The sequence below is a fragment of the Oncorhynchus mykiss genome, chromosome 11 (assembly GCF_057628025.1).
Source record: "Oncorhynchus mykiss isolate SJ-2025 chromosome 11, ASM5762802v1, whole genome shotgun sequence".
Classification (NCBI taxonomy): domain Eukaryota; kingdom Metazoa; phylum Chordata; class Actinopteri; order Salmoniformes; family Salmonidae; genus Oncorhynchus; species Oncorhynchus mykiss.
The window spans coordinates 57,348,050-57,374,751 of record NC_143032.1 but is presented as its reverse complement, the minus strand read 5'-3'; the positions used below and the strand labels follow the sequence as shown (position 1 = coordinate 57,374,751).

Here is a 26,702-nt window from a genome sequence, read left to right as displayed (position 1 = left end):
TGACGCCGTCCAATGAAAACAAAGGATAAGACAGTGCGCACATTTTCAAACTCAACTTTTGAATCTAGCCAGAAAGCTAACGTTATTCATCGAGTGAAAGGTATTTAGTTAGCCTCCGGGGAAAGGGACTTATTTTTTTTTATATATACAATGGCAGAGGAATCTGCTGTCAAAGTCTGTGTACGGGTTCGACCTCTGATAGAAAGGTGAGGCTATTTTCTGAACTTTTTAAATATAGCTAGCTGGCTTACTACCTAACGTTAGTAAAGAATAAGCTAGCAATTGTGAGTAACGTTAGGGATCGTAACATTCGCTAGCTGGTTAGCTCTGGCAGATGGCTATTTCATCTAACGTTAGCTAGTAAGCTAACAAAGCCAACGTTGGAAAATGTTGTGGTTTATGTCAGCTACATTGTATAATAACTGATACATTTGAGAAATTAGCTTGCTAGCTTTATCTGCGGATATCTGTCTAACGTTCGTTACATTCGTCGTAGGGAGGAAACTGCTGCAGAAAGCGCTGAGCCAGTCAAGTTTTATTGGAAAGCGGATAAGAAGACAATTCATCAGGTCGACGATGGAAATCTTACCAAGAACTTCAGCTTTGGTGAGTTTTCAAAAAGGCGAGAATGAATGCTGTCTGTCATACTGTGTCTGAACGTGTAGGCGAATAACTTCTGTGTCTGATTTGTTTCCCTGACAGACCGTGTATTTAGTGCTGAAGAAACAACTCTGCAGCTGTACCAGGAACTTGCAAAGCCTCTTGTTGTCTCCACTGTTGAAGGTTATAATGGTAAAGGAGGGACACATTATCTTCTCAGATTACAGTATTTTGACCATAACTCTATTATTTATTTTTCCAGGTAAGTTGACTGAGAACACATTCTCATTTACAGCAACGACCTGGGGAATAGTTACAGGGGAGAGGAGGATGAATGAGCCAATTGTAAGCTGGGGGTGATTAGGTGACCGTGATGGTATATGAGGGACAGCTTGGGATATTAGCCAGGACACCGGGGTTAACACCCCTACTCTTACAATAAGTGCCATGGGCTCTTTAGTGATCAGAGTCAGGACACCCGTTTAACACAGGGCAGTGTCCCCAATCACTGCCCTGGGGCATTAGGATATATTTATTTTGACCTGAGGAAAGAGTACCTCTACTGGCCCTCCAACACCACGTCCAGCAGCGTCTAGTCTCCCATCTAGGGACCGACCCTGCTTAGCTTCAGAAGCAAGCCAGCAGTGGTATGCTGCTGGCTATATGAACACTATTTAGTAACACTATAGTTGTATTTGAAATCTCTATTGGGTTAACTTGTTTGTTGACATATATATTAAGTGGCATACATTATTTTCTCAGGAACAATATTTGCTTATGGACAAACTTCATCTGGAAAGACTTTCACTATGATGGGGAGTTCTCTTACTCCAGGAGTTATACCCCTTGCCATGGAGGATGTCTTCCAGACGATAAAAAATGTGAGTAGTAGTAGATCGTTAATTTTCTATAATATGCATGTGTTTAGTGTTCTAAGTGGTTTGCTTTCATTTTTACTTTAGTGTCCAAAAAAGGAGTTCCTCCTGAGGGTGTCATACTTGGAGATCTACAATGAAACAGTGACAGATTTGCTCTGTGACAGTTGGAAAAGGAAACCTCTAGAGATCCGAGAGGGAAACAATGTAAGTTTGATGGATATATTGTAAGACAGTATAACTTTTAGACGATAATAAAGATATGACTGGGGTGTATTCATTACACTGATTCTTGTGAAAGATGTTTCTCAAAGTGAACAAAACAGGGATGGACCTACATATCCCATTCATAGACGCTAACTACCTTTTAGCGCCTATTGACGTCAGTATCTTCTGGACGAGGGAGTTTTGTTAAGAGTCCCAACGCTCTTTCTGAATGTCAAGATGCATCACTTGCGGTACAGTTTTGAAAACATGAGGAACATATCTTTCATATCAGCAAAAAAAAGGTTAAATTACTACACACCATTTTTTATGGTTAGTGTTCCCACATGGCCATATCTCCATGTTACAGCACTTGTTTACAGAAGACTGACAGAAGGCATAGGCGGTCACCTGTGTTAATTGGCAATCTAGCGTGCCCCGAACACCTGTGTAAGTGTAACAGAGGAGGAAGTATACTTCGTCAACTGGAGGCACACAGCATATGGATCTGTGCAAAACTGATTCAGTAGGTGCATATTTTTTATTTGAAAGATTGTTTCTTGCTGATATGAAAGATAAGGGGCATATCAGCATACGTTTCAAAACCGTTTCTAGCGACGATTATTGATGTTTCCAAACATTAAAACACAGCTTCATAATTGTAGTTAATCTCCAGATAAGGGTTTTCGAGACCTTGAACCCATCTTAATTTGTCCAATAAAAACTCTTGTTTTAGTTGCAAAACAGAACGTTTTCCAACTTTTGGACTAATGTTTACAACCCTGGTATTTTGAATGGTGGAATAAATGGTGAAATGCCTGTCTTTGCAGAAAAATGTCTATGTAGCTGACCTAACTGAGGAACTGGTGACATCTCCTGAGCAAGCCCTTGCGTGGATTAGAAAAGGAGAAAGTAAAATACTCTTCCTTATTTCATCATACTAGACTAAGTATAGTCTATGTATTGCTTGAAGAACATACTGACACTATTCTATTTGATGTTAAATGTATCTGCTAGAGAATCGCCATTATGGAAAGACAAAAATGAACCAGCGAAGCAGTCGTTCGCACACAATTTTCCGCATGGTGAGACATTTTTGTTATACATCACAATAGACAATGTATTTCTGGTATCTGTGCTTGAGATGATGCTGATGCTTTTTCTTAGATCTTGGAGAGTCGTGACAGGGGTGACTCTGCATCTGGTGAAAATTCAGACTGCGCCATTATTGTGTCCCATTTGGTAAGCTGCCACAGTCAAGTGTGTTTTGTGAACTCAGATATGGGTCTTCCATTTTGTATTTTTTCTTACCAGTCTTCATTTTCATGTAGAATTTGGTTGACCTGGCTGGGACTGAGCGAGCAAGTCAAACAGGTGCTGAAGGTAAGTGGTTTGATACCTGTGCTAATGTAACAAGTGTGAAATATCGGAATTCTGAACAGACTTCATTTGGTGGTCGATTTCAGTTGCTTTTGGTATTTTTTGACATCTGATATTGTAGGTACACGTTTCAAAGAAGGATGTAATATAAATCGCAGCCTGTTCACCCTCGGTCAAGTGATCAAGAAACTGTCTGATGAAACCCAGAAGTAGGTGTTAGTTATTTATATTATTATTTTTTTAGCTTAACTTATGCCATGTGTTTAATGTTCACTAATGTCATTTTATCCATACATTCAGGGGTTTCACTAACTACAGGGACAGTAAACTCACCCGCATTCTCCAAAATTCCTTGGGTGGAAATGCAAAAACTGTCATCATCTGCACCATCACCCCAGTTACTCTGGAAGAAACACTTAGCACTCTTCAAGTGGGTGACTTTTTTTGTCAGACTTCCATCTTAAATCCTTATTTTTAAATGTTTTAATGTAAGACAAATGTTACATTTTCTAATCAACTGTCCATCTCTACAATCTAGTTTGCTAGTGCAGCAAAGAACATGAAGAATGACCCGCATGTCACAGAGGTTTCTGATGACGGAGCCCTTCTGAGAAGATACAGAAATGAAATTGTAGAACTCAAGCGCAGACTTTTGGAGGCAAGTCTACCTGTACCGGCTATTGGGGTTCTTTAGAAATGTTGCCGGCTCTCCTTCAAGTATTTGCAAATTCAACTTTTTAATTTTTGTACACTGCCTTAAGGTCTCATCAGTCACTCAAACAACTGCGACAGAGAAGGAGACTCTGTCCCAGATTTTGCAAGAGAAGGATCAGCTCCAAAGAGAACAAGAGGACCGGTATAAGAATTTAACCAAACTTCTAGTCACTTCGGCAAACTTCGTTACCATCAAAAAGGTAGACTTTTAGTGCCTTGCAGATGAGTATATGATGCTTTATTCCTTTATTTTAGTACCTATTTTATTTTTTATGTTTAATCATGTCTGTTTGTAAAGATGCCGAAACGCAGGGTTACGTGGGGTGGAAAACTGCCATCACCAGCCTTCCACCATGCTGGAGAGTCAGATCTAAGCTTTGCTGAGCCTTTTCTCAAAAAGAGAAAAGCTGATATGTCTGTCTTGACAGAGCAGAATGAAGGTAAGTACGCAATGGTATTAAGTATATTTTTCCTATCTCAGGGATAGCTTTTACTCTGCTATATACAGTATGCTATATTTTACCATACGCAGTGCTTGACTCAATGGAGCAGGGGCTCAACGGAGCGGAGTACCGGCACTTAAAATGTTCTACTGCTTGAGCTCCTGCTCCTCTTATAGAATTTTAGATCAAAAGTATTGTGTAGCAGTCCTCCCGAGTGGGGCAGCGTTCTAAGGAAATGTATCGCCGTGATAGAGGCATTACTACAGACCCAGGTTCCTTCACGGGCTGTGCTACCGGCCATGGCTGGGAGTTCCATAAAACGGTGCACAATTGGCCCAGTGTCGTCTGGGTTAGGGGTGGGTGGGTGGGTTTTTACTTGGCTCATCGCGCCCTAGTGACTCCTTGTGGCGGGCCGGGTGCCTGCAAGCTGACCCAGGTCGCCAGATGAATAGTGTTTCCTCCGACACATTGGTGTGGCTGGCGGGTGTTAAGGAGCGCGGGTGACGTTTCGGAGGACGCATGACTCCACCGTTGCCTCTCCCGAGCCTGTTGGGCTTGAAATTGGGGAGAAAGTACACAAAATAAATTGTATATTGTGGCGCTCCTGTACCTTTTTATTATTTGTTTTTCACCTTTATTTGACTAGGCAAGTCAGTTAAGAACACATTCTTATTTTTAATGACGGCCTAGGAACAGTGGGTTAACTGCCTGTTAACCAGAACGACAGATTTGTATCTTGTCAGCGCGGGGATTTGAACTTGCAACCTTTCAGTTACTAGTCCAACGCTCTAACCACTAGGCTACCCTGCCGCACCTAAACAGTACCAGCACCCAAAAGTAGTACCGGAACCTATTTCAGTCTAAGTTGAGCACTGGCCGTACTGGTACATGAATCCTGATCAATTGCTTGTTTTTTTGTTTGTTTATTCACAGATGGCGAGGAGTTCGATTCTACCTTTGACATGGAGATGAACCAGAGCAATCTGACCGTGCGTGGTTTTGCAGAAAGGTGAACATGGACTATTGCCATTTTATCTTTGCACATTCCTTACGGCTTGTTGTCCTTCATACTCATGTTCCTACATTCTCTTATTTTCTAGTGAATTTTTATCTCCAAACCAACTGAACAAATTGTCTGAGAAGGTGTCCTGTCTGGAGCTCCAGCTGGAAAATGAGACTCAGCAGAAGCAGGAGGCCATGGAGGAAGTGGAGACATTTCAGAGGCGGGTTGTGGAACTGGAGAAGCAGCTAGAAGAAAAGTCACTAATGCCTGCTGATGCACAGTTGGACAATGAGACTCAGCAGAACCAGGAAGCCATGGAGAAGGTGGCTACTTTCGAGATGAGGGTTGCTGAACTGGAGAAGCAGCTAGAAAATTCTCAAATGCCTGCTGATGCACAGGAGCAGGTTGGTGATCACCAATTCCTTCTCACTGTTTTATTGTACAGAATGTTGAATCCTTTAATCTAAATGAAAAACATGTATAACTATCTTTTTTTTTTACAGATGAAAAGGGGATTTGAAGAGACCATTCAACTCTGTGAGACGTTGGTGTCTGAGAAGGTATATAGCTATTTTTATATAGTATATGTATATATTTTTTTTTCCTTCTGAATACTCTCACCTCACCATGCTGTCTGTTGACAGGAAATGGTTGCTACTGAGCGTGATTATCTCAAGAAGGAGCTCAACATCATAATGGAACAGACTGAAAAGTTGAAAAAAGAAAAGGCTGTACTTCTTCAGGAGATGGAGGAGAAGAGAGAGATAGATGAATTCAATTCTTTGGAAGAGGAGAGCAAAAGAGAATATGAGGTTATAGACTGCTGCGTAGATTGCCTAGAGATGTCAAAAGTTCTATAACCAACTTATTTCAATGTAGTAAAATTGGAATGTACTATGTATGGTATAAGCCAATTGCAAGCCCATAAATATCGTATCTTAGGGACTTATTAGAAGTCATTAAGATAACTAGCACTTCTGAAATGCTCCCTTGCTGGTTTGTAGCTTTGCACTCATTGGATTTTATTAACCCTACAGAAAGAACTACTGAATGACATTTCCTCCTTAAAGAAGGCCATGGAGGCCTCGGGACGCAAATCTCAAGAGCTTGAGGTAAAACTATGAAATGTTTAGGCAGAAGCAAAAAGCTGCATCTAACGAGTTGTCTTGTGGGTCTGTTTTGTCAATGAGTGCTGGGTTGCATGGCTGTTTGATTTGCCAAATCTGATCCATCCCTAGGCTAATCTGGTGGCAATGTCCGAAGAGCTGAAAAAGAAAGGCGACTGGGCAGAGGAACTACAAAGATCGGTACATTCATTTTTGCTAATTGATTTGTTCTTGACGTGTTCACAATGGTTGTTGCAGCACCACCCTGGTGTAACATAGCCATCATACTTTTCTCTTAAGAGTGACGTTGACTTGGTCCAACAAGTGAAGCAGCTGCGACGCTCTCTGGATGATGCTGAGGGGTTGAGCCGTGACACTAAGAAGGAGTGGGCCCACCTGCGCAGTGAAAATATATCACTCAAAGAGAGGGCTGTAAGTTTCCCCTACTTCTGTGCCAATATGTCAGTTTGCAGCCGGTATTTAAATGTAAACTGCACTCCATAGATGGACCATTATCATGTTGTATTACCCCTAACGTTATGCTCTGGCCTTGCTTTCAGGTCACACTAACTGCTGGCTATGAGAGGATGGAAGCTCAGGTGAATGGCCTTCGACATCAGTTGGAGACAGAAAAATCGAGCTTCAAAAAGATGCAAGTTGACCTTCAGAGGGAGTTACAGGGAGCCTTTGAGGAGAACACCAAGCTTACTACTCTTCTGGATGGAAAAGTTCCCAAAAGTTTGTACTCTTGGTTGTCTTTTGTATAGTATTTCCTCTTCTCCAGCCTTTCATTTATTTGCCATGTAGTTAATGAATGACCTATCTAACATGGGGTGTCCTCTTTTTGCCTAGATCTTATAGACAGCATTGAACTTGAGAAAACAGTTGCTGACCTGAAGAAAGAGCTGGAGAAGTCTCATGAAGATGAGCGAACCCTACAAGCTAAGATCGAGGATTTGAGTGCACTGCAGGATCTTCCAGATAAAGTCAACAGTTTTATGAAGCAGGTAAACCTGTTTGATACGATGTAGAACAGTTCCCCAAATGTTTATAATGTGGCCGCTCAAGTATTGTATATATATATATATATATATATATGGTAAAAACACCAGCAAATCATGTTCAGCTGATTTTTAATTTTGGAATTCTGTTCCAATGAGAGATGTATGTAATCAATGTTTTAAATGATTGTTTTGGGCTTCTTGCGGTCAATTTGTAGTCTACAAATTATGTTCTCGCCCCCTGACCATCCACCCAATAATTTTTTTTTTTTATGCTCCCTGACGGAGAACAGAGACTTGTATTTAAGAAGTCCTATCTTTTAATAAATGTCTTCTGGCTGTTCAGGTATGTGATCTCACGGAGGACCTCTGTGCAGTCCAAAAAGAGAGAGACATGCTGGTGTCTGCTAAGGCCTGCAGTGAGGAGGAAGCTCATCAATTCAGAGAACATGTCCAGAGCTCCCAGGAGCAGCTAGTCAAACTTCAAGGTGATCTGAGCAAAGCAGAGTTGAGGGAAAACAACCTAACCCAGCAGTGCACCGACATCACTGAGCAACTGGAGACTCTCCGTAAGGACTTGGCGCGCTCCTCTCTGGAGAACAGTCAGCTTCTGACTACTGTGGAAGAGTCCAGCCTGAGAGTAAATTGGTCTTTGGTCCTTGATAAATCACATGATCTTGAATGTGTTTGTTGAATCTTCTATAAGGCTGTCCTCCAACAATGTGTTTTTTTATTTAGCTGAAGGAGAATGAACAGTATCGCGCATCAATTGAAGATCAATTGTGTGGAATGCAACAAGTCATGAAAGAGTTGGAGGAGAAGCTTGCTGACTGTGAATCATCCAAGGAAAAATATGACCATTTATCCCAGGAACACCAAGATCAGGTGCAGTGCCTCTCAAAACAACACATTTCAGCTGTCTCCTTACAGTAGGTATTTACAATTTATTTGGTTAATTTGTACTTCAGATAAGGCAGCTGAGTGAGGAGGTGATACAGGTCCAGGCAGAACTAAAACAGCAACAGCATCTGAACTCAGAACAGCAGTCATGTGCCCAACAAGATGATCAACATCAGCTACAAGTCAGTGTCTTTATACAAGTTATGGCCTGGGATCATTTTTAAATGGAAGATTTAAATTGTTATCTTTCTCATTTGCACAGATACAGGAACTACGAGCTGCATTGGAGACCATGACAGAGGAAAGGAGCCAGTTGAACAGTGACTTGCAGCAAAATATGGAAATGGTGAGGCCATGTCTGTGTTTTTGTTCATCCAACCACTGCACTTTGATGGTGTAGCTAACTGTAAACAAAAACATGGAAGTGCCAGTTATATTAATGTGATATTACTCTCTCCTCTATAGGCTGCAGAGACTCAGGGACTTCTCCATTCCATCCAAGAGGAGCTCAGACAACAGAAACAAGTGAACTCTGACCTTGAGAGCCAAAGTTTACAGAAGGAGTCTCTTCTAGAACAGCAGGTTAGTTTATTTGACTTTCATTTTAGTAGTATGTTTCTTCAGTCGTTTTGTAATAAAACAATTAGATCTTACCTTTTTTTCTCCTCAAAGATGAGGCAGCTGAGTGATGCACTTGAGTCTGGGCAAGCTGAGAGAGAGCGTCTCCTGTCTGAGAAGACAGACAGCTCTCAGAATCATGCAGAGGAGTTGGAGAAGCTGCGCTCTACTGTGACCTCACTGACTGAAGAGAGAGACCAGCTCCAGGAGATACTGGAGGGAATCCGAGAGGAGAGGAACCAGCTCCAGGAGATACTGGAGGGAATCCGGGAGGAGAGGAACCAGCTCAAGAGAGACCTGGAGAAGAATATGGACATGGTGGGTGATTGATCGATTTAAATACACTATTTCGAAAATGCTCACACCAATTGGAAGCTTTTTGTATTGCAAGTTTACGTTTTATATTTTTGCAGATGCTTGAAAATCAGGAGGAACTACGGGTGGCACTTGAAAAGATATACCATCAAGAGGAAAATATGAAGCCTACGAAGACTGCAAATCTAGAGGAGCTGCAAAGTCAGGTAAAAATGTGCTTTTACTTGCACAACAGAATTCATTGTCACATCAGTCGAAGTGTAGATTCTAATATGAATGCTAACCTACTCTTCAGATGAAGCAGCTGAATGAGGAGCTTGAGTCTGTGCGAACTGAGAGAGAGTGTCTCCTGTTTGAGAAGACCAATAGCCTTCCGAATCATGCAGAGGAGTTGGGGAAGCTGCTCTCTACTGTGACCTCACTGACTGGAGAGAGAGACCAGCTCCAGGAGATACTGGAGGGAGTCAGAGAGGAGAGGAACCAGCTCAAGAGAGAACTGGAGGACAATGTGGAGATGGTCAGTCTGAGTTACTTTTATATTTATTGAAATCCATATTTTCTGCTTTTATCCTATTTTGTGTATCCACGTGATTTGACAGAATACATGTATTTGTTCGACAGCAACATCTGAACTCAGTACACCAGCCCCATAGAGAACATCAGGAGACTGACCTACGTTTGCAGGTAAGTCATTGTTTATACACTGAGTGCACAAAACATTAAGGACACCTCTTTTTATGACATGGACTAACCAGGTGAAAGCTATGACCCCTTATTGATGTCACTTGTTAAGTCCACTTCAATCTGTGTAGATAAAGGGGAGGAGACTAGTTAAATAAGGATTTTTAAGCCTTGAGACCAAGATTGTGTATGTGTGCCATTGAGGGTGAATGGCATGACAAATTATTTAAGAACTACAACGCTGCAGGTTTTTTCAAGCACAGTTTTCCGTGTCAAGAATGGTCCACCAAAGGACATCCAGCCAACTTGACACATCTGTGGGAAGCATTGGAGTCAACATGGGCCAGCATCCCTATGGAATGCTTTTGATACTTTGTAGAGTCCATGCCCCAATGAATTGAGGCTGTTCTGAGGGCCCAAAGCGCAGTGGGGGATTAACTCAATATTAGGAAGATGTTCTTAATGTTTTGTACACTGTATATTCAGGTGATGCCGAACACCATGGTTCAACTGTATTTGTTTATTAATTATTGCTTTACATTGTTGCCGATAGATGCAACTAGAGGCAGTGAAGGAGTTAGAGGAGCGACTGGAAGCTGTTAAAGAGGAGCGGAGCCAGCTGAAGACTGACCTTCAGGACAATGTAGACATGGTGAGGAAATATTATACACTGCGTTATTCATAAGAGACGTGAGATTGAAATGTGCTTGTTGCACAAAGATTTTAATCAGTAATCTGCTCTTACTCTACTTTTTTGAAATGTGTGCATGTAAATGCAATTCATTTTTTAACCATTGTTTTAGATGATTGAGAATCAAGAGGAACTAAGGGAGGCTCAAGAGAAGATCAAATCGCTACAGGGGAAAATCCAACGACTTCAGACTCAGAATGCAGATGTTGAGACAAGATTGAACAACATAAATGTTCCAGAGAATACGTCCTGTCTAGGAGAGCTGCAAAACCAGGTGAGGTTCTTAGTCAGTTGTCGCCACGATGTACTACCTAAATGCAACCAATGTGTAGGTTGAATATATTATTTATCTCCAAAACCAATCACAAAGATAAGGCAGCTGAATGAGGAGCTCAAGTCTGTGCGAGCTGAGAGAGAGCGTCTCCTGTCTGAGAAGACAGACGGCTCTCAGAATCATGCAGGGGAGTTGGAGAAGCTGCTCTCTACTGTGACCTCGCTGACTGAAGAGAGAGACCAGCTCCAGGAGATACTGGAGGGAATCCGAGAGGAGAGGAACCAGCTCAAGAGAGACCTGGAGGACAAAGTGGAGATGGTGAGTCGTAACTGTTTTACCCTTAGGAAGGCCATTTTTGGGGTGTAGATTGGCGCATCAAGCCGTGAGTGGGGATGTAAAACGAATATGCGTTCCCCCTAGATCATACAAGTACATACAGAACCTAAACATCAGCAACATCTGAACTCAGAGCAACAGACTGAGAGGGAACATCAAGAAGCTCAACTTCAGCAGCAAGTTAGTCTCTGTCTATGACTTTATATGGTGATGTTAGAATATTGTTGAAACACTGGATAAGTTTAATTTGTATTTAAATGTTTAACTTTTGTACAGCTACAGCAGCTAGGAGAGGAACTGGAAACCATGACACAGGAGCGGTGTCAGTTGAAGGGTGACCTGCAGGAAAATCTGGAGATGGTGAGGCCATAGCCAAATGTTCTCCAGTTAACCAATCCTCTGACTTTGAAGTGTGCTCCAAGTCTAACACTTTAGCTTTATTCTAGGCTGCAGAGACTCAGGGACTTCTCCATTCCATCCAAGAGGAGCTCAGACAACAGAGACAAGTGAACTCTGACCTTGAGAGCCAAAGTTTACAGAAGGAGTCTCTTCTAGAACAGCAGGTTAATACCCTTTTTCCTTTTTGACATGTAGCCTCTTCAGATCACATGCATATTGATGAAACATTTCACCTGTTTCCCCCCCTGATAAAGGCTAAGCAGCTGAATGAGGAGCTTGAGTCTGTGCGAGCAGAGAGAGAGCGTCTCCTGTCTGAGAAGACAGACAGCTCTCAGAATCATGCAGAGGAGTTGGAGAAGCTGCTCTCTACTGTGACCTCACTGACTGGAGAGAGAGACCAGCTCCAGGAGATACTGGTGGGAATCCTGGAGGAGAGGAACCAGCTCAAGAGAGACCTGGAGGAGAATGTGAAGATGGTGAATGATGGATTACACAGAATGTTTAGACAATGCTCACACTAATTTCAATCAGAAGCTTTTTATATTACAAGATTACGTCTTATATTTTTTTCAGATTGAAAACCAGGAGGAACTACGGGAGGCACTTAAAAATATGAAACCTATGGCGACTGCAAATCTAGAGGAGCTGCAAAGTCAGGTAAAATGTGCTTTTACTTGCACAACAGAATTCATTGTCACATCAATCGAAGTGTAGATTCTAATATGAATACTAACCTACTCTTCAGATGAAGCAGCTGAATGAGGAGCTTGAGTCTGTGCGAGCAGAGAGAGAGCGTCTCCTGTCTGAGAAGACAGACAGCTCTCAGAATCATGCAGAGGAGTTGGAGAAGCTGCGCTCTACTGTGACCTCACTGACTGGAGAGAGAGACCAGCTCCAGGAGATACTGGAGGGAGTCAGAGAGGAGAGGAACCAGCACAAGAGAGACCTGGAGGGCAAGGTGGAGATGGTAAGTCTTGACTTAAATTCTACAATCACAATTGTTGATTTTATTACTTATTTGACCCATGAATATGTTATCTTCAAACCAGTCCATCAAAGTCCAGGAGGAGTTGAAACAGCAGCAACATCTGAACTCAGAGCAACAGACTGAGAGGGAACATCAAGAAGCTCAACTTAAGCAACAAGTTAGTCTCGGTCTATGATTTTATATGGTGATGTTAGAATATTGTTGAAGCGCTGGATAAGTTTCATTTGTGCTTAACTTTTGTACAGCTACAGCAGCTAGGAGAGGAACTGGAAACCATGACACAGGAGCGGTGTCAGTTGAAGGGTGACCTGCAGGAAAATCTGGAGATGGTGAGGCCATAGCCAAACGTTTTCCAGTTAACCAATCCTCTGACTTTGAAGTGTGCTCCAAGTCTAACACTTTAGCTTTATTCAAGGCTGCAGAGACTCAGGGACTTCTCCATTCCATCCAAGAGGAGCTCAGACAACAGAGACAAGTGAACTCTGACCTTGAGAGCCAAAGTTTACAGAAGGTGTCTCTTCTAGAACAGCAGGTTAATACCCTTTTTCCTTTTTGACATGTAGCCTCTTCAGATCAAATCAAATAAAATGTTATTTGTCACATACACATGGTTAGCAGATGTTAATGCGAGTGTAGCGAAATGCTTGTGCTTCTAGTTCCGACAATGCAGTAATAACAAGTAATCTAACTAACAATTCCAAAACTACTGTCTTGTACACAGTGTAAGGGGATAAAGAATATGTACATAAGGATATATGAATGAGTGATGGTACAGAGCAGCATAGGCAAGATACAGTAGATGGTATCGGGTACAGTATGTACAAATGAGATGAGTATGTAAACAAAGTGGCATAGTATAGTATAAAGTGGCTAGTGATACATGTATTACATAAGGATACCGTCGATGATATAGAGTACAGTATATACGTATGCATATGAGATGAATAATGTAGGGTAAGTAACATTTATATAAGGTAGCATTGTTTAAAGTGGCTAGTGATATATTTACATCATTTCCCATCAATTCCCATTATTAAAGTGGCTGGAGTTGAGTCAGTGTCAGTGTGTTGGCAGCAGCCACTCAGTGTTAGTGGTGGCTGTTTAACAGTCTGATGGCCTTGAGATAGAAGCTGTTTTTCAGTCTCTCGGTCCCAGCTTTGATGCACCTGTACTGACCTCGCCTTCTGGATGATAGCGGGGTGAACAGGCAGTGGCTCGGGTGGTTGATGTCCTTGATGATCTTTATGGCCTTCCTGTGACATCGGGTGGTGTAGGTGTCCTGGAGGGCAGGTAGTTTGCCCCCGGTGATGCGTTGTGCAGACCTCACTACCCTCTGGAGAGCCTTACGGTTGAGGGCGGTGCAGTTGCCATACCAGGCGGTGATACAGCCCGCCAGGATGCTCTCGATTGTGCATCTGTAGAAGTTTGTGAGTGCTTTGGGTGACAAGCCGAATTTCTTCAGCCTCCTGAGGTTGAAGAGGCGCTGCTGCGCCTTCTTCACGATGCTGTCTGTGTGAGTGGACCAATTCAGTTTGTCTGTGATGTGTATGCTGAGGAACTTAAAACTTGCTACCCTCTCCACTACTGTTCCATCGATGTGGATAGGGGGGTGTTCCCTCTGCTGTTTCCTGAAGTCCACAATCATCTCCTTAGTTTTGTTGACGTTGAGTGTGAGGTTATTTTCCTGACACCACACTCCGAGGGCCCTCACCTCCTCCCTGTAGGCCGTCTCATCGTTGTTGGTAATCAAGCCTACCACTGTTGTGTCGTCCGCAAACTTGATGATTGAGTTGGAGGCGTGCATGACCACGCAGTCGTGGGTGAACAGGGAGTACAGGAGAGGGCTCAGAACGCACCCTTGTGGGGCCCCAGTGTTGAGGATCAGCGGGGAGGAGATGTTGTTGCCTACCCTCACCACCTGGGGGCGGCCCGTCAGAAAGTCCAGTACCCAGTTGCACAGGGCGGGGTCGAGACCCAGGGTCTCGAGCTTGATGACGAGCTTGGAGGGTACTATGGTGTTGAATGCCGAGCTGTAGTCGATGAACAGCATTCTCACATAGGTATTCCTCTTGTCCAGATGGGTTAGGGCAGTGTGCAGTGTGGTTGAGATTGCATCGTCTGTGGACCTATTTGGGCGGTAAGCAAATTGGAGTGGGTCTAGGGTGTCAGGTAGGGTGGAGGTGATATGGTCCTTGACTAGTCTCTCAAAGCACTTCATGATGACGGATGTGAGTGCTACGGGGCGGTAGTCGTTTAGCTCAGTTACCTTAGCTTTCTTGGGAACAGGAACAATGGTGGCCCTCTTGAAGCATGTGGGAACAGCAGACTGGTATAGGGATTGATTGAATATGTCCGTAAACACACCGGCCAGCTGGTCTGCGCATGCTCTGAGGGTGCGGCTGGGGATGCCGTCTGGGCCTGCAGCCTTGCGAGGGTTAACACGTTTAAATGTCTTACTCACCTCGGCTGCAGTGAAGGAGAGACCGCATGTTTTCGTTGCAGGCCGTGTCAGTGGCACTGTATTGTCCTCAAAGCGGGCAAAAAAGTTATTTAGTCTGCCTGGGAGCAAGACATCCTGGTCCGTGACTGGGCTGGATTTCTTCCTGTAGTCCGTGATTGACTGTAGACCCTGCCACATGCCTCTCGTGTCTGAGCCGTTGAATTGAGATTCTACTTTGTCTCTGTACTGGCGCTTAGCTTGTTTGATAGCCTTGCGGAGGGAATAGCTGCACTGTTTGTATTCGGTCATGTTACCAGACACCTTGCCCTGATTAAAAGCAGTGGTTCGCGCTTTCAGTTTCACACGAATGCTGCCATCAATCCACGGTTTCTGGTTAGGGAATGTTTTAATTGTTGCTATGGGAACGACATCTTCAACGCACGTTCTAATGAACTCGCACACCGAATCAGCGTATTCGTCAATGTTGTTATCTGACGCAATACGAAACATCTCCCAGTCCACGTGATGGAAGCAGTCTTGGAGTGTGGAGTCAGCTTGGTCGGACCAGCGTTGGACAGACTTCAGCGTGGGAGCCTCTTGTTTTAGTTTCTGTCTGTAGGCAGGGATCAACAAAATGGAGTCGTGGTCAGCTTTTCCGAAAGGGGGGCAGGGCCTTATATGCGTCGCGGAAGTTAGAGTAACAATGATCCAAGGTCTTTCCTCCCCTGGTTGCGCAATCGATATGCTGATAAAATTTGGGGAGTCTTGTTTTCAGATTAGCCTTGTTAAAATCCCCAGCTACAATGAATGCAGCCTCCGGATAAATTGTTTCCAGTTTGCAGAGAGTTAAATAAAGTTTGTTCAGAGCCATCGATGTGTCTGCTTGGGGGGGGATATATACGGCTGTGATTATAATCGAAGAGAATTCTCTTGGTAGATAATGCGGTCTACATTTGATTGTGAGGAATTCTAAATCAGGTGAACAGAAGGATTTGAGTTCCTGTATGTTTCTTTCATCACACCATGTCACGTTGGCCATGAGGCATACGCCCCCGCCCCTCTTCTTACCAGAAAGATGTTTGTTTCTGTCAGCGCGATGTGTGGAGAAACCCGTTGGCTGCACCGCTTCGGATAGCGTCTCTCCAGTGAGCCATGTTTCAGTGAAGCAAAGGACGTTACAGTCTCTGATGTCCCTCTGGAATGCTACCCTTGCTCGGATTTCATCAACCTTGTTGTCAAGAGACTGGACATTGGCAAGAAGAATGCTAGGGAGTGGTGCGCGCTGTGCCCGTCTCCGGAGTCTGACCAGAAGACCGCCTCGTTTCCCTCTCCTTCGGAGTCGTTTTTTTGGGTCGCTGCATAGGATCCACTCCGTTGTCCTGTTTGTAAGGCAGAACACAGGATCCGCGTCGCGAAAAACATATTCTTGGTCGTACTGATGGTGAGTTGATGCTGATCTTATATTCAGTAGTTCTTCTCGACTGTATGTAATGAAACCTAAGATGACCTGGGGTACTAATGTAAGAAATAACACGTAAAAAAACAAAAAACTGCATAGTTTCCTAGGAACGCGAAGCGAGGCGGCCATCTCTGTCGGCGCCGGAAGTGTCCATGCAGATCACATGCATATTGATGAAACATTTCACCTGTTTCCCCCCCTGATAAAGGCTAAGCAGCTGAATGAGGAGCTTGAGTCTGTGCGAGCAGAGAGAGAGCGTCTCCTGTCTGAGAAGACAGACAGCTCTCAGAATCATGCAGAGGAGTTGGAGAAGCTGCTCTCTACTGTGACCTCACTGACTGGAGAGAGAGACCAGCTCAAATCAAATCAAATCAAATCAAATTTTATTTGTCACATACACATGGTTAGCAGATGTTAATGCGAGTGTAGCGAAATGCTTGTGCTTCTAGTTCCGACAATGCAGTAATAACAAGTAATCTAACTAACAATTCCAAAACTACTGTCTTGTACACAGTGTAAGGGGATAAAGAATATGTACATAAGGATATATGAATGAGTGATGGTACAGAGCAGCATAGGCAAGATACAGTAGATGGTATCGAGAGACCAGCTCCAGGAGATACTGGCGGGAATCCTGGAGGAGAGGAACCAGCTCAAGAGAGACCTGGAGGAGAATGTGAAGATGGTGAATGATGGATTACACAGAATGTTTAGACAATGCTCACACTAATTTCAATCAGAAGCTTTTTATATTACAAGTTTACGTCTTATATTTTTTTCAGATTGAAAACCAGGAGGAACTACGGGAGGCACTTAAAAATATGAAACCTATGGCGACTGCAAATCTAGAGGAGCTGCAAAGTCAGGTAAAATGTGCTTTTACTTGCACAACAGAATTCATTGTCACATCAATCGAAGTGTAGATTCTAATATGAATGCTAACCTACTCTTCAGATGAAGCAGCTGAATGAGGAGCTTGAGTCTGTGCGAGCTGAGAGAGAGCGTCTCCTGTCTGAGAAGACAGACAGCTCTCAGAATCATACAGAGGAGTTGGAGAAGCTGCGCTCTACTGTGACCTCACTGACTGGAGAGAGAGACCAGCTCCAGGAGATACTGGAGGGAGTCAGAGAGGAGAGGAACCAGCACAAGAGAGACCTGGAGGACAATGTGGAGATGGTAAGTCTTGACTTAAATTCTACAATCACAATTGTTGATTTTATTACTTATTTGACCCATGAATATGTTATCTTCAAACCAGTCCATCAAAGTCCAGGAGGAGTTGAAACAGCAGCAACATCTGAACTCAGAGCAACAGACTGAGAGGGAACATCAAGAAGCTCAACTTAAGCAACAAGTTAGTCTCGGTCTATGATTTTATATGGTGATGTTAGAATATTGTTGAAGCGCTGGATAAGTTTCATTTGTGCTTAACTTTTGTACAGCTACAGCAGCTAGGAGAGGAACTGGAAACCATGACACAGGAGCGGTGTCAGTTGAAGGGTGACCTGCAGGAAAATCTGGAGATGGTGAGGCCATAGCCAAATGTTTTCCAGTTAACCAATCCTCTGACTTTGAAGTGTGCTCCAAGTCTAACACTTTAGCTTTATTCTAGGCTGCAGAGACTCAGGGACTTCTCCATTCCATCCAAGAGGAGCTCAGACAACAGAGACAAGTGAACTCTGACCTTGAGAGCCAAAGTTTACAGAAGGAGTCTCTTCTAGAACAGCAGGTTAATACCCTTTTTCCTTTTTGACATGTAGCCTCTTCAGATCACATGCATATTGATGAAACATTTCACCTGTTTCCCCCCTGATAAAGGCTAAGCAGCTGAATGAGGAGCTTGAGTCTGTGCGAGCTGAGAGAGAGCGTCTCCTGTCTGAGAAGACAGACAGCTCTCAGAATCATGCAGAGGAGTTGGAGAAGCTGCGCTCTACTGTGACCTCGCTGACTGGAGAGAGAGACCAGCTCCAGGAGATACTGGAGGGAATCCGAGAGGAGAGGAACCAGCTCAAGAGAGACCTGGAGGGCAAGGTGGAGATGGTGAGTAACTTAAATTCTCAAATTATTCTCAAGAAATAAACATGATTTATTTGACCCATGAATGTGATTTCTTTGAACCAGTCCTTCAAAGGAAAAAAACAGCCCAAGTCAGTAAAAGCCTCTACTCATCCAGGTGATGGTGTCTCATAGTTGCTTGTTTACTGTTTTGTCACATTTTGTTCAGATGCAGCAGCTAGAGGAAGAAGGCACACACATGAGAGATGAGAGGGCCCAGATTCAGGGAGACCTGCAGGAAAATATGGAGATGGTGAGTCAGAATTATTTATAGGCCTGTATTAGTTTTAAAATGTGTAATTTTTATAGAAATAATTTTTAAAAGCGTAATCTCGCCCCAGGTCATACAAGTCCAGAGGACATTAGAACAGCAGCAACGTCTGAACTCACAACAGCAGGCTGAGCACGAACAACACGAGGACAAACTTAAACAACAAGTGAGTCGTAGTTAAACTATATAAACTCAGCAAAAAACAGAAACGACCCTGTTTTTCAAAGATGGCTCCTTCCAGCTTTCATTAACTATCTGAAGAACAACCTTGAGTACAGTATAGACATGGTGAGTGTCTGTATGACTGTTCTGATCTCGGCGTAGATTCATAACGTGAGTGAGCCAGCAACCAAGCTTGAATGAGGGTTTGGTACATGTGGTTTTGGCTAAAATGGTTTTAAATGTTTACTTTGCATTTCCCTCAGATTAAGCAGCTGGAGGAGGAATGTAAAGGTTTCAAAGAAGGACAGTTTCACTTCAAAGTCGAAGCAGACACCTCACACAAGGTTTGTTTTTAATTGTATTGCATAACAAGTAATTCCTTCTGCTCTGTCTGAAATTGCTGTGGCATTTTTCAAATGATTCCCCCCCCCCCCCCCCATTCCAGATGCTTAGTGACGCGAACGCAACCATCTCCATATTGACAGAGCAGATCAATAACCTGGAGCAGAGCACCAGCTGTTGTACCACCAGTGCAGGAGAGGGACTGTGTTCCAGGCTGGAAGGTTCAATGCAGAAGCTCCAGGTGGGCTGGAACTTGATTTATACTGAACAAAAAATATAAACGCAACAATTTCTAAGATTTCACTGAGTTGCAGTTCACATAAGGGAATCAGTCAGTTTAAATAAATTAAGCTCTAATCTATGGATTTCACATAACTGGGAATACAGATATGCATCTGTTGGTCACAAAAACCTTTTTTTTTTTTTAAATCAGAGATCAGAGAACCAGTCAGTGTCTGGTGTGACCACTATTTGCCTCATGCAGCGCGACACATCTCCTTCACAAAGAGTTGATAAGGTTGTTGATTGTGGCCTGTGGAATGTTGTCCCACTCCTCTTCAATGGCTGTGTGAAGTTGCTGGATATTGACTGGAACACGCTGTCGTACATGTCGATCCAGAACATTCCAAACATGCTCAATGGATGACATGTCTGGTGATTATGCAGGCCATGAAAAAACTGGGACATTTTCAGGTTCCAGGAATTGTGTACAGATCCTTGTGACATGGGGCCGTGCATAATCATGCTGAAACATGAGGTGATGGGGGCGGATGAATGGCACGACAGTGGGCCTCAGGATCTCATCACGGTATCTCTGCATTCAAAATGCCATTGACATAATGCAATTGTGTTTGTTATCTGTAGCTTATGCTTGCCCATACCATCAACCCACCACCATGGGGCACTCTGTCTGTTCACAAATTTGGCATCAGCGAACTGCTTGCCCACACAACGCCATACACATGGTCTGTGGTTGTGAGGCCGGCTGGACATATTGGCAATTTCTCAGAAAAGACGGAGGCAGCTTATGGTAGAGAAATGAACATTCAAATTCTCTGGCAACTACTCTGGTGGACATTACTGTAGTCAGCATGCCAATTGCACGCTCCCTCATCTGTGGCGTTGTGTGACAAAACTGCACATTTTAGTGGCCATTTATTGTCCCCAGCACTAGGTGCGTGCACCTATGTATTGATCATGCCGTTTCATTAGCTTCTTGATATGCCACACCTATCAGATGGTTGGATTATCTTGGCAAAGGAGAAATGCTCATTAGCAGGGATGTAAACAAATTTGTGCATGAAATATTACGTTTTTTGTGCATCTGGAACATGGAACCTACCCTTTGCGTTTTTTATATTTTTGTTCAGTGTATATTTCAAAATCTTTACAAGTTCTTAATTTGATGGCAGCATAATAAAAGCAGTTATTCTTTCCCATTGCAGGTGTCACTGGTGAGGCTCCAGCTTGTTATCAATGGTGCTTCTAAGCCTGGACATGGGCCCTTGGTTGATGTCACACAAGTTGAAGAAGTCATGATACTGAAACTGTTGCCCCTTCTTCCAAAGCCCACACAAAAGATCTATAGCAATATCAATAGATCTACTGTCCAGATCACTAACACAGTGTGGGATACAAAGGTACGAATAATCACATCTTTGTCATAGTTGCTATTTAAAGTGTAACTGCAATAGTTAACCATTTTTGCTAAATTGAGTGAAATCATTTAGGTGCTGCTGAAGCTGTGTGCCAAGGATTACAAAACCCACATTGAAGCCCTGGTTCAGAATGACTTGGCTGTATTTGAGGAGAGGAGACTCCAGGACCTGCTCCTCTGTAGAGCCCAGGCACCCAGTCACTCAGTCAAGGTGGTTGAGAATGACCTCCTTGGAGTCTGGGACGAGAGACTGTCAGAGCTGTTGGACAGGAGAGAAGGTTACCTCCAGGTGGGTGGGCCTCACATTACTGCATAGTTGGGTTTTGTCTGTAAAATGAAACAGAAAATATATCTTTATACTGTATGTTGTGAAACTAATCATCTTGTATCATGTTCTAAGAAAATGAACAGTGTTTTGAAGAAGCTTGAGGAGAGCCTGGCCGCTCACCCAGCAGCAGTGTCAGAGGAGCTGAGGGCGCGAGAGAGGAGCAACGAGGAGCTGAATGCTCTATGCATGGTCCACTCACCGGACTCAGCAGCAGTGGAGAATTTCCTGGAGCGAGAGCTGGCCCGGCGCTCTGCTTTGGCACAGGCCAACACACTGGCTCTCCAGGTAGTTAACCCCATCAATAATCTCCAGTCTTAGTTACCACATACAGAATGACAATTATATCGCTGAGGTTGATCATGGTTTGTCTGAATGGTTTTTCCTCTTGCCTTGCAGGGATTGCGAGATGAGCGCTGTGGTTTGCTCAAAGAGCTAGGCGTGGTCCGAGCACAGGCTGACAGTCAGCTGAAAGAAGAGAGGAGTAAGACCTCTACTCTACTGCAGATACTGGAGCGTGCCTCCGTCAAGACTGAAGCTGACCTGCTGAGGGACAACCAGCAACTTACCCTGAAACGTCAGCAGTTGGATGGAGAAATCAAGGTACCATTTTAACTAGTTTTCAATCTCATGGGTGATTTCCATTTTTCTAAGTGAACCTAGTTTACAACAGGTATGTTTTGTGTTTGCAGGAAATGCAGATGAGAGTTGATCAGCTGGAAGAGGACCAGATCAAAGCTGCTAATAGTGTCTCAAACCACAAACAAGCCACCCAGCTACTACAAACTGAGCTTCAGGATGCTTGTGCACAAGTCAAGGACAGGGAGGGCTCCATTCAAGTCCTAAAAGAGAAACTCAGAGAGACTGAAGTAAGGTTTGGCGCAAGGTGGAATTTCACCCCTGAGCTTTTATTTGTATTTTATGTGGGATGTGTTCAGTACTGTATAAAGTTTTATTTTTGGGGTTTAGGTTCTGGCTAAGAGAAGAGCATCACCTAGTGCTCTTCAGCATGAAGAGCTGAAAGCTAAAGTTTTGAAAATGGAGTTGGAGATGACTGCATCGTCCTCTAAACACCAAGAAGAGTAGGGTCTAATTTATTTAATCATGCCCTCTATCATGCCCTATGTCATAGAAATGTGTATTCTTTATTTGTCTGATTTGTACCACTGCTGAATTTGAGTATCTCTCCCGGAGTCATTGGAAAAATTGCATGTTTAGAACGTTCTGCATTTGTTCCCCTCAGGTTACTGAGGATGACGACGGTCCTGAACCACAAGGAGGACGCTCTGAGGACGCTGAAGGAGACTCTGAGAAGATCACAACAGGAGGAAGCAGAGTCATGTAAATCTATTCATAGAATTTGAGATGACCCCAAAACAGCAAGTTAATATTTAGATGAGCCCTAATTTGAGATGTTTAATTCTATTGCAGTCAATGAGGGACAGGATCTGCATGCCAGACTGATAACCGCCAGAGGACGCACGGTCCAAAGCAACATTCTCCTTGAAAAGAACAAACTTGAGGAGGAACTGAAAAGGCTACAGAGCAAAATTTCAGAATTGGAGAGGTGAAGATGGATCTGTAAGATTACTGTAATGCTTTCATGTTTCTTGTGAGCTCATATCACTGACCTCTGGTGTTTTGTCTCTGTTTTAACAGCCTTGTGTCCACTCAGCAAGGAGAGATCACAAAGTGGAAGGCTAGAGCAATTAAACTGAAGGAGAAGAAGAGGGACGTAGTAGACAAGCCTCTGTCTCCATGTACTCCTACAAAACACCGCCTTCCCATGAATTCTGAGCAGTTCCTCAACTCTCCCAAGAGGTTCCTCAACTCTCCCAAGAAGTTCCTCGACTCTCCCAAGAAGTTCCTCGACTCTCCCAAGAGCAAGTTCTTCGATGTCCGTCCAGGCTCTGAATCCATGTCGATCAACTGTCCCAAGCAGTTTTTTGATAACTCCAACCTTGGAACCATTCAAGGTAACTACGGTTAAATTTACTTGACTTGACCTTATCATTTCAGTTTGTATCCAGTCACCCAACACCAGTTGGCCTTAATGAAATGACATGTTTTACCAGAGGTTGCAGGTATTCCCATATCAGAAATTGAGGCTGCTGGAAGTGCAGAAGAGGGTAATTGGTGTAATCTATGTGTTTGGGATAAGTGTTATTGCTAATTGGAGCACAAACACCTCATCTGGCTGTTAATGTCACTTGTCACATACTGGTGTAATGGAGTGCGGTATAAGGGCTGGTAACAAAATTGTGATAACACTTCATCACTGTTACTAACGTTAACGCTATCTTTGGTATTTTAACCTATACCAGGTTTGCTTTGGTTCTGCATTGTTTTTTATTTAGTGTTGTTTTGGCTGATTTGGTCTTATCTTTTCAGATGCAAGCGCAAGCGTGGATAAAAAGGACGAATTTTGGCCTCTGTCACCAAAGCAATCTGATGTATGCAAACAACAGTAAATGTTTTACCTAATTGTACTAATCATTGTCTATTTTTCAACGTTGGAAATATTTTCAATGTTTTTAATTGTATTTGTCAGTCAATTTTAGCTTTGATCCATTTGATTACATGTTTTATTGTTTAAAATAAAGAGCTGTTTCTTGAATAAGACTCAACTCAACCAGCTTTCTTTTTTGTAATATGACTTGCCATTTCAAATGTTCTGACATAACAGCAGATGGCATGCTCGCACTATTTTCATTAAGATTGTCCATGTTTTGACAATGGAGGATTTGAAATGTTCTCTATGGAAGGTGGTCTTGATGTTCAGTTTCTCCCATTTTAATTATTTTCAGAATATTTTGAACTAAAGATTGTCCATTCATGACTCATCATTGGAAGAGTTTTCTAAATCCACACAGTTTGAAAATTAAACTGATATCCCTTTTGACAATTCCAGAGATGAAGGATCACTAGGGCAATTACTGGAGTAGTTCAGGATTTTCCCACTTTATGTTAGATGGTTCTTCACCCTGAAAGTAGTCTATATGGCCAGGGGAAACTAATCCATGGTTCGGTTTTCTTTAAACAGCCACAACTTCTGCTGACTTTAGCCACCACAAGAGAACAATCAACGGAAGTGATAGTTTTTAAATTTGATTTACATGCACCTAGGTTACAGCTAACCGAATATTGAGTTGATTTTAGGTGATTTGCTTAGTGTCTATAGAAAGTCTGCACCTCTAACTTAAAAAAATTATATATCTGTTAAATCTAAAGGGATTACATTTTTTCCCCCTACAGATCTACATAACCTACCTACATTTTCAAAGTGAAGGAAAGTTATAGAATGTTCCAAATTAACAAAATAAACACTGAAATATCATAATTGGAATAGAGTTTATTCTTGGTGAACGCACCTTCTGCAGCCATTTCAGCTGTGAGTCATTTGCATTAAGATTCTACCAACTTTGCACAACTCTTAGGGCAACAGCCATCGTTTTTGTCAATTTCTCAGGCTTCAATATGGTTGGAGATTGTTGGACAGTAATATTTAAACCGTAGCCACTTTTTTTTTTTTTAGGGGGTCAGCTTTTACTTCACTACATTCCTGAAGAAAATATGTGCTTTTTACTCTGACAACCAGAAGTACTCGTTACATTTTGAATGCTTTGCAGGACAGGAAAATAGCCCAAATCACGCACTTATCAAGAGAACCTCCCTAATGCCTCTGATCTGGCGGACTCACTAAACATATGCTTCGTTTGTAAATGTCGACGTGCGCCCCTGGCTACCCATACATTTTAAAAACGAGAATGGTGGCGTTTGCTTATTTAAATTGAATTTTAACTGACATTTTAACTTTTTTTTTATTTAACCTTTTGATTAGGCAAGTCAATTAGGATCAAATTCTTATTTACTCTTTACTCTTTGCCATTCCATTTGCTCAATTCCAGCCATTATGAGCCGTCCTCCCTTCAGCGGCCTCTTGGACATCATTCTGTCTCATGCATTTTCTTTTTTGTAATTGTCCTGCAGAAAAATAAAGCCCTATCCCAGTGTTAGGTTTTCAGAAGTTGAGCTGTTCCATTTTTGTATTTTCAAGTATTGTGGCTGCATCATGTTATGGGTATGCGTGTCATCGGCAGGGGCAGGTTTGTCAGGATCAAAATAAATATGAAAGGAGCAAATCCAAGAAAGTTATAGGAAGACCCGCGTCACTGAAAATGTGGTAGATCTGTAGGGAAAATCTAGATCATTTAATCGCGTTTTAGATATTTTAAGGCAGCAAAATGAAAAGTTCAATGGGTGTAGATTTCTATAGACACTGCACATGCCCCTATCACTTCCATTGATGGTTAGTTTGTGGTTTTAAAGAAAATCTAATCCATGGTTCAGTTATTTTGGCACAGACTGCGTACTTTCAGGGCAAGGAACCATCTAACAAGTTCAAACATCCTGAACTACTCCTTAAGCTACATGCCAGAATGAAACACTGAATTAGGCTAAACTATTTGTGCAGGTAAACAGGGGGCCTGAATTGGTCTACTTAGACTCGGGTCTCAGCTGCCCCAAGGCCACATTCGTTTGGTCACTTCCTCTGCATGGCTTCACATTTAAATGAAGGAAGGTTAACTTGGAGAGATTGTTTTTCTCCAAGTGCTGCACACAGTGGTACACAAAGTCCGTAATGACGTTCTTCCCGTTGCTCTCTCGGTTGTGGGGACCGAAGAGTATGTATGAGCCTTCAGAAAGAGGACTGCTACCAAGGTAAATAACTTGTAGAGAGTGCTGTAACACATCAAAGGTAATTTGATCACAGTGTCCCAGATGGAAGGGAAGTAAAGATGACAGATTTAGAGATACTGGAATGCATGGCTTAATTTGTACTCAGAGACCGGTTCCAGTGTCTGAGCCCTTCATACTTATCTAGTACAGGTCTATCACCTAATGACTGACTGGCTTTGAATGAGCCATGAGACTGCGAGCCTGCTGACATTTGAGCAGAAGTGACAGTTTTCTACAGTTTGTTTCTCATGTTATGCAGTACAAGAAGAAGATGGAACACAATTAGTGAGAACAAGGACAGACCTTGGTATGAACATGGAATAGAATAAGGGAGACCTTTAAGGTAATTACAAGCCTGAACCAGACATTCCCTGAGCACAAGTCCGAGTAGCCCTCATTGTAATTATAGTAAGCCAGTGTCAGTTTTATCCACTCTCCTGCAGCCCACCACTACTTTTTCCAATGTTTCTTTGTTTTACCTAATTGTATTCTTATTTCTATATTTACATAATGTGTTACAGTGGGATTCATTATCCAGGAAAGGTCTTTCCCTTGTTCAATTATTCAGGCTCAGTCACAGACAGTCATTAAAGTTTCATGGGAGACAATTTGGAGGCAGTGCTGGTCGCATAGTGAGGTGAGCATGCATGCACGGTCGCTTTGGGAAACAAAAAAGGCCTTGTTGCCTTTAGAAATGTTTGTTGTGAACTTGTGACTGAGGAG

The 26,702-nt window shown here is 42.9% G+C and overlaps 1 protein-coding gene across 4 annotated transcripts; it reads left to right on the top strand.

Moving 5' to 3' along the window:
* Positions 1-7: 7 nt before the first annotated feature.
* On the top strand, positions 8-23,866 carry LOC110535986 (uncharacterized). 4 transcript variants are annotated; one of them, XM_090190568.1, is made up of 63 exons: positions 8-206; positions 497-606; positions 703-792; positions 1,363-1,481; positions 1,563-1,682; positions 2,510-2,591; positions 2,697-2,764; positions 2,847-2,921; positions 3,011-3,062; positions 3,181-3,268; positions 3,360-3,489; positions 3,598-3,717; positions 3,821-3,973; positions 4,072-4,213; positions 5,150-5,225; positions 5,317-5,623; positions 5,723-5,779; positions 5,864-6,031; positions 6,257-6,331; positions 6,458-6,526; positions 6,626-6,757; positions 6,886-7,063; positions 7,178-7,332; positions 7,673-7,966; positions 8,065-8,211; positions 8,295-8,408; positions 8,489-8,572; positions 8,692-8,808; positions 8,899-9,162; positions 9,258-9,365; positions 9,455-9,676; positions 9,781-9,843; positions 10,394-10,492; positions 10,644-10,805; positions 10,902-11,123; positions 11,226-11,321; positions 11,418-11,501; positions 11,588-11,704; positions 11,795-12,016; positions 12,114-12,197; positions 12,286-12,507; positions 12,855-12,857; positions 17,210-17,293; positions 17,382-17,603; positions 17,686-17,781; positions 17,870-17,953; positions 18,040-18,156; positions 18,246-18,467; positions 18,652-18,735; positions 18,824-18,919; positions 19,179-19,259; positions 19,361-19,498; positions 20,703-20,897; positions 20,988-21,203; positions 21,315-21,527; positions 21,639-21,842; positions 21,932-22,108; positions 22,209-22,321; positions 22,483-22,580; positions 22,671-22,806; positions 22,899-23,215; positions 23,315-23,368; positions 23,631-23,866. In XM_090190568.1, the coding sequence occupies exons 1-63, from the start codon at positions 151-153 to the stop codon at positions 23,708-23,710; spliced, it is 8,373 nt and encodes a 2,790-aa protein (XP_090046694.1). In that variant the 5' UTR covers positions 8-150; the 3' UTR covers positions 23,711-23,866. The 4 variants fall into 4 exon arrangements, with proteins under 4 accessions (XP_090046694.1, XP_090046692.1, XP_036791710.2 ...); XM_090190566.1 differs by lacking the exons at positions 17,210-17,293; positions 17,382-17,603; positions 17,686-17,781; ... (16 more) ...; positions 23,315-23,368; positions 23,631-23,866 and adding exons at positions 12,590-12,685; positions 12,944-13,060; positions 16,636-16,860 and having other exon boundaries at positions 8,899-9,090; positions 9,133-9,162; positions 12,774-12,857; XM_036935815.2 differs by lacking the exons at positions 17,210-17,293; positions 17,382-17,603; positions 17,686-17,781; ... (16 more) ...; positions 23,315-23,368; positions 23,631-23,866 and adding exons at positions 12,590-12,685; positions 12,944-13,060; positions 16,636-16,860 and having other exon boundaries at positions 12,774-12,857.
* Positions 23,867-26,702: the final 2,836 nt, after the last annotated feature.

Coding starts and splice junctions, on each gene's coding strand:
- LOC110535986 (XM_090190568.1), top strand. CDS start 151: ATGGCAGAGGAATCTGCTGTCAAAGTCTGTGTACGGGTTCGACCTCTG. Junction 6,032..6,256: donor AGAGCAAAAGAGAATATGAG/GTTATAGACTGC, acceptor TTAACCCTACAG/AAAGAACTACTGAATGACAT. Junction 6,332..6,457: donor GCAAATCTCAAGAGCTTGAG/GTAAAACTATGA, acceptor ATCCATCCCTAG/GCTAATCTGGTGGCAATGTC.